The 15,984-nt window shown below is 34.9% G+C and overlaps 1 protein-coding gene across 4 annotated transcripts in view; it reads right to left on the bottom strand.

The window, feature by feature from the left end:
- CCNT2 (cyclin T2) overlaps positions 1-15,984 on the bottom strand; it is a 33,025-nt gene that overhangs the window by 10,172 nt on the left and 6,869 nt on the right. For 3 of the 4 annotated variants that reach the window (XM_015887872.3, XM_088146494.1, XM_088146495.1), the window contains 6 exons: positions 14,147-14,275; positions 13,157-13,217; positions 12,765-12,827; positions 5,395-5,440; positions 3,470-3,633; positions 931-1,001 (listed from right to left, as the gene is read on the bottom strand). In XM_015887872.3, coding sequence (XP_015743358.3) covers positions 931-1,001; positions 3,470-3,633; positions 5,395-5,440; positions 12,765-12,827; positions 13,157-13,217; positions 14,147-14,275 — 534 coding nt within the window. Of the gene's footprint in view, positions 1-930; positions 1,002-3,469; positions 3,634-5,078; positions 5,441-12,764; positions 12,828-13,156; positions 13,218-14,146; positions 14,276-15,984 lie in introns of those variants that run through there. The other variant, XR_015797193.1, reaches the window with a different exon arrangement.

The raw sequence follows: 15,984 nt of genomic DNA, 5'->3' as shown, positions 1-15,984 counted from the left end.
ATCTCCCAGTTTCCTTCCTTTGGTGTGAGCATAAGTCTGCTTAAAAAGTAAACCCTCCTTCATGGTGAGCTAGACTACACGGACAAGTTCATGTAGTCTTCTTTACAGCAATATGGAGTCTTTTGCCACTATCATCTTTTAGGATGTTTTCTTCAAATTACCAGTCCTGCCTACATTTCCTGAAAGTGTCCCAACCATGTTTACCTTGACTCCACTTAGCTTCTGAACCCAGAAAAAAATCAAAAATTTCTTTTTCTTTCTTTTTTTTAAAACCAGTTAATTCAATAAACTATTGCCTGGGATCCTATATTAGCTAATCAATTCATAAGGCATATTGGCTAGAGAGAAGGAAAGGCAAATATTCACCTATTCCTTCTTTTTCCTGTGATCTAAAAAGCCACCTCTCAAGAGTTAGGGGATCTTTGCAACAGTATGAGATGTTGTAGAATGGAGTGATAAAAAACAAACCCCATATTCCACCACTGAAGAGCACAGCAATTTAGGATCCAAATACTTTAATTTCATTTGCAGTTCTGTTTTATACTTATTTAACACAGATTTATCTAAAAAATAAAATAGTTATCAGAACAACTAGATTCATTTTAATGCTTAGGGTGGAATTCAATACTATATTTCTATAAATAGGAGCAGATTCCACTTACAGAATGGAACATTGGGGAATAGGGAGACTCCCCTTTTCTGTAGACCCTATGAATCCTCAAAATTTGCTCAGCAGGTCTCTTAACAATATTAAGCAGATAATTTAAAAGGTATATGAGGGCTGCTGAGAAAAGGAAAGTGAAGGAAAATATATAACATTGGGTTCTACTTAGGATTTATTCAGGATATTTCAAGAAAGCTAAAGCAGAATACCAATGCACACATATTAACATATTAGTAACAATAATCTTTACCAGGAGAAATTCTTACCCTCCAATTTCGAATTCTCTTTAATCTACTAGGAGTTTTCTCCAATATCTGAAGAAATTCATGTGTTAGCTCTGTGAAAGAAAATGAATGTAAGATTTGAATTAATAGCTGAAATCCTTTAGTAATTTGCAATGAACTTCAGTATAAGAGAAAAATAGGACAATTTTATTACTGATGAAAATAACATTCCTACCTGATACAAAGAAAGCATACACAAATTATTGATCAAGTCTTGCTGTTAACTAATTGTTGTTAATTATCTCCTCCCATAAAAGTTTACATATTGAAAATGCTTAAGAATATACAAAGAAAATCACGATAGGAAGGCACATTGCTCTAATATGCACATCATAGTATGTGAAAGATGGACAACATGTGGCCCACATTAGTCCTCCCTTCAGCATCCCAAGACCAGATATCATTGGTGCAATGTTCGCCTGTTTTTCAGAGTGACACTGAAAATGGCTCTTGGGAAGCTTCCCCTCAAGCAAAGCATTTGGGTCATTTTTGAGATGCCTCTAAATTATTGGCTATTCTCCTTCCATTAATATCACAGCATCACCAAATTGCCTTCGAAAGACTGGGAGGTGGAGGCACAGCCCCGATTCCTCAAACAATGATCACACCACATTAAGACATAATATTGCTTGTTTTGCCACAGCTTGATGTTTGAACCAAATTACTGGTTGTGTCCTAATACTATAGGTGAAGCAGGATACTATGTCTTTTTCTACAATCACTGCTAAAAATGTATTTTTAGTAATTAATATTGAATTTTGTGTTTGCTTTTTTATTATTAACAAGATTATTTTTACACAATGTATTTTTTCTCAAATACTATAAATTGAAGACAAATTACTTAGATTTGTGTAGCCTTCAATAAAAATTCTGAAGGTAGTATACAACAAAGCAGTAAACGTATGCAACATTAGTAATTGTATCTAGGAATGTTGTTTTAAAAGGTTGGCTTCCATCATTTTTATGCTGGAGATGTAATATATTTCAAGGAACTTTGGTACATATGTTATGGTCTACTTGTAATTCCATATCGGTTAGGTATTATTGCTACGGTGAACCAGATTCTTCAAAAGCAGTTAACAGTTAAAAATGTCAGTATTTTGTTAAATTATATTCTCAACCTCTGGAATCTTTCAATATATGAAGCTTTGGATATATTGTGCTAGGACTATGGCAAAAAACAGGAGTATATACTCATGGAAAAATCCCTGTATCACTGAGTCTAAATGCTGGCTTAATGAAATCTGTCAACTCTCAGCCTTTGAATTAGCTTTGTATCGATGGAGAGGCAAGACTGAATAATATGATTCCTTACAATCTAGGTTCAATTCATTGTTTAAAGATTGAATTACAATTTCTAGATGGAATCTGCAATTGCTGGTTCCAGATGGAAAAAGTGTTCCAAATATATCAATGTAAAATAAATAAATAAACCTGTCTATCTCCTTATTGGGGCAGGTAGTGATTTTAATTAGACAGAAAGAGAAGTAAGAGCATAGCTTATGGAAAGAAGGAAATTATGATATAACCTTAGAGAGAGAGGGTAAGATATAAATGGATTTATAACCGCTGTCAAAAAGATCAGAAGTCGCTTCTTTATAATTGTTTCTTTTCTTTCTTTTTCTATTTTCTTTCTTACTTATTCACTATTCGTCCTTATTTTTTCTAATATTTGTATTTTTATCTTGTTAAAATTTCTTCAATAAAAATTATATTAAAAAAAGAAAGAAAATTTCCCCAACACCGCCCTCCCCCCACATTTTCTTGCTTTTGAAAACAGCCCCTTACAAGCCCTCACCTCCCAAAAAACCTTCCCTCCCTAAATGGCTTGTTTATTTGGCAGAATTAATTCTTCCAATTAGTTTTGTGTGAACTGGCACTGATAGCACTGCTACTTGCTAGATACACTTACATGCACATAAAATAGAGCCCTTGCCTTTTTTAGGGGTGTTTTTTTAAAAAGTCTTGCCTTTAAAACTTCTCTCCCAGCACTCATTGAACAAGCCATAGCTAGCAAAGTTAAGTTAGTCATAGTCACTTAGAAGACTAATCAGAAAGAAGGCAAGGTTTATTGAGCAAGGGAGCACTGTTCTGAATCCTGGTGTTTCCTATAATTTGAACCCAGGACAGATGTTTGTTCCAGATTTAGTTTTGTAAGTGTATCTATACCATCATCCCACTGATGCAATCACATCTGCTACCAGAACAATTTCTTTCCCTCCCTTCCCAAAATATGCTCCAGAAGAACAGGGGACCTGAAATCTGAAGAGAGAGCAGATGAAGAGTGATGGAAAACTCCACTGCACAAGCACAAGTCATCAGCTCAATTGACACAAAGCCTGAACATTCACAATAAACCCTACACATTACATTCTGAAGTATCAAAACTTAGCCTTCAGGAAGCTCAAAACAATTGATAAAGTAGTCAATATCTCCTTAATCCACTTTATATTAACACAGTGTATCACAAGCAAAATAGTTAATTATTTTAAAGAGATGTAGGAAAGTTGATACTACTTACCATCAAGTAATTCTAAAGTAACAGAAGCATCTACATATTCCCACCAATGTTTTCCATCCGTCGATACAGGGATCTCCCAGTTAGACCACTTGCAAGCCAAATGTATACATACACATGCTATCACAGTTGGCTTGTACTGAAGACAAAATGTAGTAAGGTGCAGACTGTGGTTGGAAATGTTTCGTAATGGAAGAACAAGCGCCAAATATGGAAAAGACAAAAAACAAGGAGAAAGCACTTATCAACATATATTCAAGGCAAATGTTAATGGGTTGTAAACATTTTTTGAAGTTTTAAATTTTGGACTTCGTTAGAAAAAATAAAAATCAAAGATATATAAAAGAATTTAGCACTTCTCTTGATGAACATATGAGAGAACCACAGTATTTTGTTTCACATTTAAAACATACATCGCAGTATTGAAAAAAGCCAAAATATTAATGCATATAACACTTTTGCAAAAATCACCTCCTTATAGATTTTACTGTATTGTTGTTCACATTTTATTTGAAAGTTACTGAGGTAATAACTAAATTAACAAGTAAGGAGAAACCAAATTTTCTCTTCAAGTTCAGCCTGGAAATGTAGCACACATTAATTGCTATTGTTTAAGAAGCAATCAATCTATGCCTATTTTATATTCTAAAATGGCCTCAAAATTTGATGTTCACTTGAAAAATGTCTGTTGGAATAGCAATTATATGTCAACCCCATTTTTTTTTTTGCCCAAATTATCATGGTATATTTACATTTAAGTCACCTGTTCATGCATTTTTCCATATGAGGATGTTAGCTTATTCTTAAAATAATATAGGTATCTGTTCATCTAAACACTCCAAAAATAGCTCTGGGGAGGTCAAACTGATTCTCCATCTTTTAGCCACACAACTACTATAACTTCTTAAGGTAATCAGGTGACTTTTAATACCTTATCCACACTTTCATTCACCCCAAGTATTCTAAGGTAGCCTGCTGGTTCTTTTTTTTTTTCCTTCATCAGGCTTAATGTCTGAATTGAATCCTTAGTTCCTAGGAGATCTCATCCTCCCCCCATTTGTTTTTTCTTATAATTTTCTAGATGAAATTCTTCATCCCATTTTAATTTCTGCTACATATATGCTAATCCACCGCTACCTCTCTTTTGTTTTCTGCTTTCATTGTCTCAAGGCTGAAATGCTAAGTTAGAAACTCCATTAAGCTATTTCCCACTTCTTAAAATCTCTTATCCACAAAATTACCAAGCGTATAGTTATGTTTTTATGCTGTGCTTCTCATCAATAAATCCTTGCCTTGCTTTGCCTTTCCCTTGTTATGTATTTACCAAATTTACATTTATTTTCACCCATACATTTTTTTTTAAATCTAAAGAGTCACTGGCCAGCGTATGACCAGTTAAACAGTAAGTAGGGCTTTATTTAAAAAAAAAAAAAAACTACATTACAGAACCAGATGGTTTCTGCAACGATAAATATATAAACTGGTTCTAATGTATCTAAGAACATATTTTAATTAATGCCTTAATTTCATTTTTAAAAACAAACTGATATTTTTATTAAGAAAAAAATTGCCATTAACTACAAGGGTAAACTAGAAATAGCTTTGTACTTACCAAGATGCTCGGATTTCTAGGTTAAGTTTATCTCTCTGTAATCTTTAGCTGCTATTCAGGCTACCAATTTTAGACTTATGCACTCACAATCGAGAAAATGCCACCAGAAAGCACCACTACACTTCACATCGTGCATTTAACCCCTTTGTGCCATTAGGCCCTTGTACAATACACCGCACTGCAAACAGGAAGGTACCACCACAGTAGACAGCCCAGTCGCCTGTTGCAACAAGGGTTAGACACAGGTAGGGGGCCCTGCAGTAAAGGAAGCTATAGTGTGCTACAACAGTGCAACAAAGAGGTTCAGGATAACAACCTGTTGGTAGCCATGAAATAGGATGTCTGTGCCAAATCCTTGCTTGCTGTAAGAAAGAAAAATAATTAGCCATTAGCCAAAATAATGGTTTTATTATTAAAATGCCATTTATGTGAAGTTCAAATGCTTCCCACTTACTAACAAATACAGCACAACATTTTCACTCTCTTCATCAGGAAAATCAATTCCTTCTTTAAAACTGGTGTCAAAAGTATATATTCTCTCTTATCTCACATTCTGGCTAAGAAAAATTATATCTGTTTCTGGTAATTCCACTAAAGTGAATATTTTGCATAATCTGAGGCTGACATATCAATTACAGAACAGAAACTTCATTAATTTAGTCATCTGACCATATCAAAAGTATAAAACCAATACAAGTATACAAATAAATACAAAGAAAACAGAACAAATTCATAATAAGTCATCACCCCTGCAGTTAACCCCAATCTGATCTAAATAGTCTGTCCTCTTCGAAATCACCTTTGACATAAAGAGTGCAGTCTTACTAGTAATATGCAGGTTCATCCCCTGCAAAAAGTAAGACAATTTCTCTTGGGTACTCCAGTATTTTTTAGTTTTTAAGTAGGAATCTAAGTAAACAGTCCTTTCTGTTGAATACAGTTTGCAGTCAAAGAGGATATGTGCAATGTCTTCAACAGCTGGTGCACCACAGATACACAGTCTTTCTTCAAATGGAACTCCATGGAACCTCCCATATCTTACCATGGAGTCTAGTTGTTCAAAGAGCTCTTGAAAAAGCTCTTTTAAGATGTTGGGGCATATAAGCTGTTGAATACTTTTCTAGCTGGAAGGCTGATTTGTGCTTGAGCCAGCCACTTCAAGGACTTAACATGTTTAAGGATGCAATATCCTCTTGGGCAGCCACATCCATGACCCTTTGTTTGAAGCTTTTTTTGGCCTTCAGATCTGACTGGACTGGGAATTGGATAGAGAATTCATATTGTGATATGGCATTTGAGAGTTGGACAACCCAAGTGCGAGAAGGCATATTATACAACTGTTCTTCAAAACAAAGCTTGGGTAGTCTATCTGGGTCCATAAATAAGATCTTCAGCTAATAACTGAATACTTCAATTACTAAATGGCTTTGTATAGGGGGTATACCAAACTCTGCCCTTACTGCTGGAGTTGGGGTAGATTTGTCCATCCCCAAGATGCATTTCAAGAAAATGGGCTGTATCTGTTCCAATAAGGGGACTTTTATATATCCCCACAGTTCTGCGCCATATGTAATCATTGGGACTGTTTTGCTGTTATATGCCGTTATGATTGGAATTAGGGAACCTGGGTAGCTGTGGCTGGTGAGCTGCCTTATGGCACAGGCTGTAGCCCTTAAAGAACTCCTCGTAAAATGTGGGAGCCAGGAGCCTGTTTCTATAAAAACAAGCCCTAAATAGGACTTAACCTGATCTATATATTCCCTATCCAGGGTCCAGTTATAACTAGTCCACTCTTCCTGAAAACAACTACCTTGGTCTTAGACTTATTGATGTTCGGGTAGTTGAGTGCAAAGTATAAATTAAACCTATGCAGCAGTCTTCTCATCCCTACCTGGGTGTAGACATTGTCAATTATGTAATTGCTTATATTAGTCAACCCACAGAAGAAGTGTTGCCAATAAAGAAGTGTAAACACTACATTCAACAGAAAAAATTAATTCCCTTTTGCTTTCAAAGGACATTCTCTCCACAGTGATAGGGAAAGATGCCCCTGCACATTCAGTGAATATTGAAATACAACATAACATTAAGCCAGAATTATGCATGCTGATCTCTCAATCCCCTACTTTTTTTAGAGCAAAAATTCTCACAAAAGGCTACATTTTTGAATGCTCCACTTAAAAAGGGTAATTAAATTTACTTTGAAACACAGTTTAATGAAATTAGTTTCAAATGTAACTTAAATCTGAGTTATATTTAACATAAAAAGGATTTTTTCCCCAAAGGAAAAATAAGGATAATGTTGCAAGCAGAATTCTACTTAGGCAATGCAAATGCACTTTTCCTCATTTCTAAAGACCCTTCTACCTCCCTGCAAATATATTCCAAGGAGTCACCTCCATTGCCTGAGATTTGAGGGAACAGGGCAGGCCTCAAGCAGGTGGAGGGAAGAATCTATTCTGTTAATTTATCCCCCTATGCCAGTGGAATATGCTAACTGGACATCACTCGGTTCTTGTATAGTATGTTTAAATCAATCTGTCTCTTCTGACTAAGGGCTATGATCCAAAACTTTAGAGAGGGACAGTTCAGACAAACTGATCACTGATACCTTTTTCACAGGGGTATCACAGAGATCTAATGCATCTATCCAGATACTTATGCCTTCATTGAAGAAAAGCCTTTCCATAGTCTTAGCTGAAAGCGCATTTAATGAATCAAAGGCAAACTCATTTCTAATTATATGAAAATCAGGTGAACAGAAATAAGTGGAGCTGCCACAACAGACGTTACCTTTTGGGAATAGTTATAGGTAAAAAGGAGACATTATGTTTTCAGGACTAAGGTGACTTGAGATGAAATAACCCTTCAAAAATCTAACATAAGAACAACCTGGCAAAAGCAGAATGATGACAGTTAAATCTGAAGTGTCACAGTTAATTTCCTAGGAAGTAATTTAGTTGGTGGACACACTCAGGTTTTTACCACTCTGGCAACTTAAATAATAATGTGCTGCATTAATTTATAGGAAACTAATTTTTTGGTGTTTTGTGAATGTGGTAAGGCAGCCAGAACTGATGGAATAACTAGTAATATGTACATGATTGTTTGTTCCTCATGTATTCTGTATATACTAAAGAATAAAGTGAATATTTTTATATATATCTTTTGCATTCTTTTTCTTAACAAAGCATTTAATATGGGTAATTGATAAAATTTCATAGAAAATTCAGTAATCATGAAAACTGACAACTCAAGAAATTAAATGCTTGTGAAATTAAAAACATTTTCATGTCAAAGTATTAAGTGATCATAAAGAAAGGGACCCCCAAAAAAACATCCTTAGGGAAGATAAGAATGTTCTACAAGTCTAAAGATCTTATGTTATGGACATATCAGAAATAATAATAGAAATAATATTAATAATTGATAAGTCACTGAGAGACTCCAAGCCATTTATATTTCTCATCATAAAACCTAGAAGAGAGCCTCTTCATCAGATTTTAATGCACTTGCAAGATAATACAGTAGTCAGCCCTTCAAATAATTTGGATTTAAAGCTTTTATGTCTTTATAAGAAAATAATCAATATTTTGTACTGGGCTTGGAAATGAATCATGAGCTGTTGCAATATGGAAATCACATGAATCTAAGAACCATGGCATTCAAACAATGAACAAACAATGTATTTACAATTGAAAGGAATATTAATGATTGCCAATGTCCCCTGAAATTAGTTACATTTGACTATGCTTTTTCAATTTTCTCTTAAACAGGTCATTCAACAAGAGCGTGGAAAAGCTATCACATGTATTTCCAAGTTCTATAAACTATACTCACAATTTGCTTAGGAAAACGTAAACTGCCTCAAAAATGACCAGATTCTACAGGTGTGCAGGATCTAAAATAGTCTATCTGGATTTTTTGGAAGAGTTTCAAGTTTTTTCAGACTCACAATACTTGTAAAGTGACTAAATAATTAAAGCGGACTGTCTCATATATAAAACAGGATATTTCACTCCACATATGTAGCATCTCCCAGTATCCATCCTGCTCTTTTTAGAGATTCTTTATTCCAGTTACTCTCCTCCACTAACTCCAAAACTGTCATAAGGAATCAGCATAAAGTGAGCATGGCTAGAGTATCATCAATTGTATTGGAAGCCCAAGCTTGGGTGTAGAGAACAGAAGGGCAGTGAACACCTGTAGATTGCAATCCTGTTTATCTGGCAATATGTCCCATTAAATTCAATTCATACCACTTAGTAGATATGAATGTGACTGGGCTGTTAAAATGAAATCACCATGCTTTAAAGGTTTCCCATGCCATGGTGTTTTATAAAAAAACTTTCATATTAGCCATATTCAGAGACTGAATTCTAGCAATCCTTGGCTCATATTATGTGCAGTGGAAGACTTAATATTCACTTTTACCTGAAACCCACTGTAGAGAATTATGCTTTTTGTGGCATGAAAACAAGATAAAAGTCTTGGCTAGACAGAATTAGAATATTTAGCTTATCATATACTCCTGAAGAGGGATCAGTGTAAAAATAAAAAGCCAGTGACTATTGATAAGTATAAAATATAAAGTGGATTTTTTTTCTTCTTTTTCTTTCTTAGTTTTTTACTTTCTTTGAGGTTGTCTCTTTTCTTTTTTTTTTTAAGTTTAAAGATTGTTTTGTGCATGCATAAAATAAAGAATAGAAGAAAGACAAAAAAGCACCATCCTTTCCCCTTCAATAAAAACAACAGGATGAACAGGGTTTTTAAAACTTAGGTTTACTTTCTGAAATGAGACTAAATTAAATGCTTTTATAAACCCCTTTATACAAAAGCAGGGAGGGTGATAATTTTTTTTCTAATATACTTAATTTTAAGACAAGTCACAGTAAATAAAAGAGGAACAGTTCTCTTAAAGGTATCTGTACATGAGCTGCTTTTTAAGAAGTTGCTTTCTTGCAACTATGCCATCTGTTTCAGCTTATACAAAGAATTTGGCAGTTTAGTTGAACCAATTTAGATGTGTTTTCAAAAATCAGTAGAAACATTAGTGAACTCCTATTGTATTTCTAAATAAGGAAGATCAAAACAAGATGGGTGCTTATTTCAACTTCTGAGAAAATAGTCATAAGTCATCTACTCTACAATAAACACAAAATAAATCAGTGCTGCCACAATCCAGCATTTACACAAAGCTGCAGTCCACTAACACAGATATCACTTGAACATATGTGAACGCAGATATCACCTGAACTAATGACATATCACATCATTATTGGTTTTTTCCTTAAGAATGATTAACATTCAAACAAATAACCATGATTGTTCTAGAAATGGATACTTTTTAAACATAAGAATATTTAGAGCAATTCATATGTTTGTGATAACCATGGATTAACTGGCTGAATTCACACGGTATGCCAAGTCATAAATCATGGTTTCTAAACTAAAGTGACAGTTTCACGTTCAACCCTTTTGGACTAGGATTCTGACCTCTGAAAAAAGATTTAAGCCACATGCACACTAGACATTAGTCAGATCTAATTAAACTGATTATAGATAAGAAATAGAAAGAGCCCAAACAATAATGTGAAAATGAAATTCACCACAAACCAAATATATACAGTTCCATACAATTCCAGTAGCTGCAAACCTTGTATATAACTTTTTATGCAGCGAGAAGCAAGGTGAAAAAAAAAAGTGGATTTGGAAGCATACTTTCTTATCTTGTGCTTTTAAATGAACATTAAATATTACATTTAGAAAGATTAAAATATACACGTGTGCACAATTATTAGGCAAGTGAGTATTTTGACCATATCATTTTTATGCATATTTTTCCACCTCCAAGCTGTATAAACCTGAATGCTTATTGGATATAAGCATATCAGGTGATGTGTATTTGTGTAATGAGGGAGGGTGTGGCCTAAGGAGATCAACACCCTATATCAAGGTGTGTATAATTATTAGGCAGCTTCTTTTCCTCAGGCAAAATGGGCCAAAAAAGAGATTTAACTGACTATGAAAAGTCAAAAATTGTAAGAAGTCTTTCAGAGGGATGCAGCAATCTTGAAATTGCTAAGATATTGGGGCGTGACCACAGAACCATCAAACGTTTTGTTGCAAATAGTCAACAGGGTCGCAAGAAACGTGTTAAGAAAAAAAGACACAAATTAACTGCCAAAGATTTGAGAAGAATCAAACGTGAAGCTACCAGGAACCCATTATCCTCCAGTGCTGTCATATTCCAGAATTGCAACAGAATTGCAACCTACCTGGAGTGCCCAGAAGTACAAGGTGTTCAGTGCTCAGAGACATGGCCAAGGTAAGGAAGGCTGAAACTTGAGCACCACTGAACAAGACACATAAGTTGAAATGGCAAGACTGGGCCAAGAAATATCTGAAGATAGATTTTTCAAAGGTTTTATGGACTGATGAGATGAGAGTGACTCTTGACGGACCAGATGGATGGGCCCATGGCTGGATCAGTAACGGGCACAGAGCTCCACTTTGACTCAGACACCAGCAAGGTGGAGGTGGGGTACTGGTATGGGCTGGTATTATTACAGATGAGCTAGTTGGACCTTTTCGGGTTGAAGATGGACTCAAAATCAACTCCCAAACCTACTGCTGGTTTTTAGAAGACACTTTCTTCAAGCAGTGGTACAGGAAAAAGTCTGCATCTTTCAAGAAGACCATGATGCTTATGCAGGACAATGCTCCATCGCATGCATTGAAGTACTGCGTGGCTAGCCAGTAAACGCCTCAAAGATGAAAGAATAATGACATGGCCCCCTTCCTCACCTGACCTAAACCCTACTGAGAACTTGTGGGCCCTTTTCAAACGGGAGATTTACGGTGAAGGAAAATAGTACACCTCTCTGAACAGTATCTGGGAGGCTGTGGTTGCTGCTGCATAAAAAGGTGATCGTCAACAGATCAAGAAACTGACATACTCCATGAATGGAATGCTTATGACTGTTATTGCAAAGAAGGGTAGCTATATTGGTCACTGATTTTTTGTTTGAAATGTCAGAAATGTTTATTTGTAAATTTTGAGTTGTTTGTTTATTATTCTCACTTTAACAGATGAAAATAAACAAGTGAGATGGGAGAATTTTAGTTTTTCATTTAGTTGCATAATAATTCTGCACCCTAATAGTCGCCCAATAATTGTGCACACATAGATATGCTCCTTACTGTTACTTTCTTAAATATTCAGGTCTGAGGTTTATTAACATTTTGGATTGACCGAGAGCACTGTAGTTGTTCAATAATGAAATTCATCCTCAAAAATACAACTTGCCTAATAATTGTGCACGCAGTGTAGTTACCCAGAAATTGGTTGCCACAATTGTCAGATATACACAGGACATCCATATGCAGGACATGAGCACAATGCATATATTTACCTTGGTATCCAAATGTTATTTTGGATTAAATGTACTTATTTCAGATCTAGTTGTCTTAATTTTGAGTTTAGTAACTCTAAAATTTTAAAAAAAATCACCTATGATCTATAATTCTTTCATTTTAAGCACACTTATAGAACCAAGTAAACCCAAAACCTATTTGGATACCCTAGTGTTTTATTCAGAGGTAACATTCCAGAAATAATTTAGTAAATCATATCACCACTACCTCCCTAGTAAAATGGAAAAAAAGAATCAGTTAGTTACTGACCTCTCACTAACTGCGTACATTTCACAACATCTGTATGTGGATGCTCAATGGTAATCTCAAAACCTGAAAAATTAAATGTGTTATTTAACAAACTGTATTACATTTACTCATAACATATATTACAGAAATTTAGTCCTTTAAATTTTATTCAATAATCTCATTAAATCTCATAATACACATTGACCATATCACATATATATTTTATGAACCAGCTTACAACAATGTACTCTATTCTAGTATAATTCTGAAAAGAGAGACATGAATATATATTTAAAAGATAAATGATGAGTAACCTAGCTTATGTTATCAGGATTCCTTGAAATATATTAAATGAGTAGGCACTTCATTACTGGAAGTACAATATAAGAACCATATGTGTTTACTATACTTACCTAAAGTTTGAAGCATTATTGTTTCAAGTATAACCAATTCCTGGGCCTGCTGAAGATATGCCTAAAAATTGGGAAACAAATTCTGAAATATTAATATAATTTTAACATGTTTTAACATGCTAATAATACCAAGAGTGATTTCAAAAAGACTGATGGGCTTATTTTTGATACATTATTTGATCACATCACAACTAATGCAGCTAAAAATCCACAAGGACAGAAAACAAGACAGTTCCAATTCAAACATTTCTTTCTTCCAAATAGGTATGCAAAATCCACAGCTCTGCATTAGCCTCTCACTACTGCTGGTATCACTAGCATACTACCACTATTAGGGCATTTCAAACATTACTTTCCAATTTTAACTTAACACAGTCGGATCAAGAAGAGTCTAATGTTTACAACACTTCCTCCTCAACTTTCTGCTGCTTCCCTCATTGTATAAAAACTATGACAACTTACTCCTGATCAGATATTATTTTCCAAAATTGCAAGGAATGGAGGAATAGGAAAAACATACGGTGCTCTAAAAACGTTTCATTTCACTACAGCTTATAACTTTAGTATTAATGTAGATTGAGGGTAAGCCAGAAAAAGCAGAGAATAACAGAGAAAAACGCATTCAGGATTCTAAAAAGTTTCATAAGTTGTCACAGAAAATGCAAATGATAATAACTATCTCTTGTTTTAATAAGATTCCCCTAAGTAGGAAGAATTTTTTCCCAATGAAAACAGTACTAAGTAATTTCTTGATGTCTACTATGACAGCCTACTGCTAATAATCTTTAAGAATGGTAAAATGTTAAGCAGAAGTGCATTACATATATAGTTAAATTTTTCAAGAAAAATCAACCAACAAAAGTAGTAATTTTTGTTAAATTATTAACAGTGAAAGTGATAGTATGTAATGCATCATTTGAAAAGGAAGCAACTGGCAAATTCCTCTTCTGATTTACAGACTGAAATAAGATTAAACCTATATAAACATACATCACTCTTTGTGTCCAGTTGTGGCTCTAGAGGATGAAGGCAAGCATGTGCTACTTTGATAACATGTTCAAGTTTCCGTGGTTGTTCTTCTACTTTTGCAGCCAAAAATAATGCAGTAGGAGAGATGATCTGTGGACAGAAAATGCACTCACTTAGAAACATTATTATAGCATATCCTTTATAAGATTAGTTATTTATGGTGCACTTGGAGAATCTTAACTAAGTATAGTGTTGTTTTGTAAAAGTTGAGAATTACTTTATGTCTTATGTTGTTATTTAAAAATATTAGACCAATTCTACTTTCTTTGAAATATTTTCAATAGAAGCAAAAAACTCAAAAAGCCCACTCATTTTGGCTTGTGCCCAGTGCAACACTGATCATGAGTATCTGGTTTTATTTAGCATTTTCAACACGTGAAGGGATGAAATTATTTTAACCTTCACCTTGTAGCCAGTAAGTTCAGCCTGCCAGCTAGGACAAAAATTCTAGTAGGTGCCTAAATTTGGAATTTTAACTATTCCTTCTTAGTTTCAGCACTCTCCAACTGAGACCACTCTCAACTGAAGAGAGTATCTGTATCTCAGGGTTGAACCATGGAGTTCACGGTGCTCTTTGAGCTTGGTTGCTTGCTTGCAGGTTTCATTATTTAATTAGGTAACATAATTAGTGTAACCAGGTAACATCATTAATGATGATGTTATCTAGTTGGGCAATGAAACCTCTGCAAGCAAACAACGAAGCTCAGAGAGCAATGAGACTACTCTTTCATTGGCTGAGTTCCTTTTAAAAGTGGAGTGCATTGTATTACAAATCAATCAGTAGATAACCTATAGCTACAAATGGTATAGTATTAATGTACTGATTCTATTAGATTCCTTGGCACTTTTCAATCCTTTGGGATTATCTTTGCAGATCAGGGGACAGTCTTAAGAGAGATACTGGTGTATGTTTTCACGGCTGGCATCAATGAACCAGCGATGAGCTTTCGGGGTGGATGGCTGTGGTCTAATTTTCTTTTGTTCTGATGTTTTGCTAGCAGTTGTGCTGAGCTGCTGAGAGGCAGACCACAAAACAGCTCACTCTGCCTCTGAAGATGCCAGCCTGAGCTGCTGGAAAAACGTCAGAACAAAAGACAACTAGACTATCCAGCCCGAAAGCTCATCACTGCTTCAGCCTTAAAAAATGTTTTCCCAACCCTAGCTCTCAATAAATGCCAAAAATTAGAGTCATATATGAATCATCCTGAAAAGTTCTACAGGATTGTCTCTTCAACCATGACCTTAACATCAACATGAAACTATTAAATGAGGTCATCTTCAGATCTGGGGCATCACGCTAACTCGAAACAGCATAGGCTAACAGCATCTAGCTCAATCACATCTGCCACAGGCAGCCAGTAAACTTTTCAAAAAGTTACTTAGGATCATTTGGGAACACTTCCCATGAAAATGAACATGCTAAGGTTCAATCCACAGAATCCTACTGATGATATGTAGTTCTCTTCACCAGGAGTTACAGACCAACAATTCTTGATAAGGTCACATTTTTATGAGTGGTACACAACTGAAGTCCTCTCAGATCTAGCACTGCTTTGGAATGCTTATGTGATTGCTGCAGTAATGAGTGAAATCTACCAGTTTTGATACAGCTGTCTTTTTCTTTAGGCTGGCTGAATTCACAAATGGTTTAAAAACTTGTTGTGACCTGGTCCACACCTAACAGCAAATTGTAGGTCATGGTTTACAAACCACTTTGATTAGGTTCACATATTGTGCTAAGCAAAATAAAAAACATATTATGATTTAGTTCAGTGATTATCAACCAGTCATCATGGACC

This window comes from Python bivittatus, unplaced genomic scaffold (genome assembly GCF_059951505.1).
Source record: "Python bivittatus isolate LINGU-HERP-01145 unplaced genomic scaffold, Pbiv_v1 ctg000480_np1212, whole genome shotgun sequence".
NCBI lineage: Eukaryota > Metazoa > Chordata > Lepidosauria > Squamata > Pythonidae > Python > Python bivittatus.
This window is presented reverse-complemented; position numbering and strand designations above follow the sequence as displayed.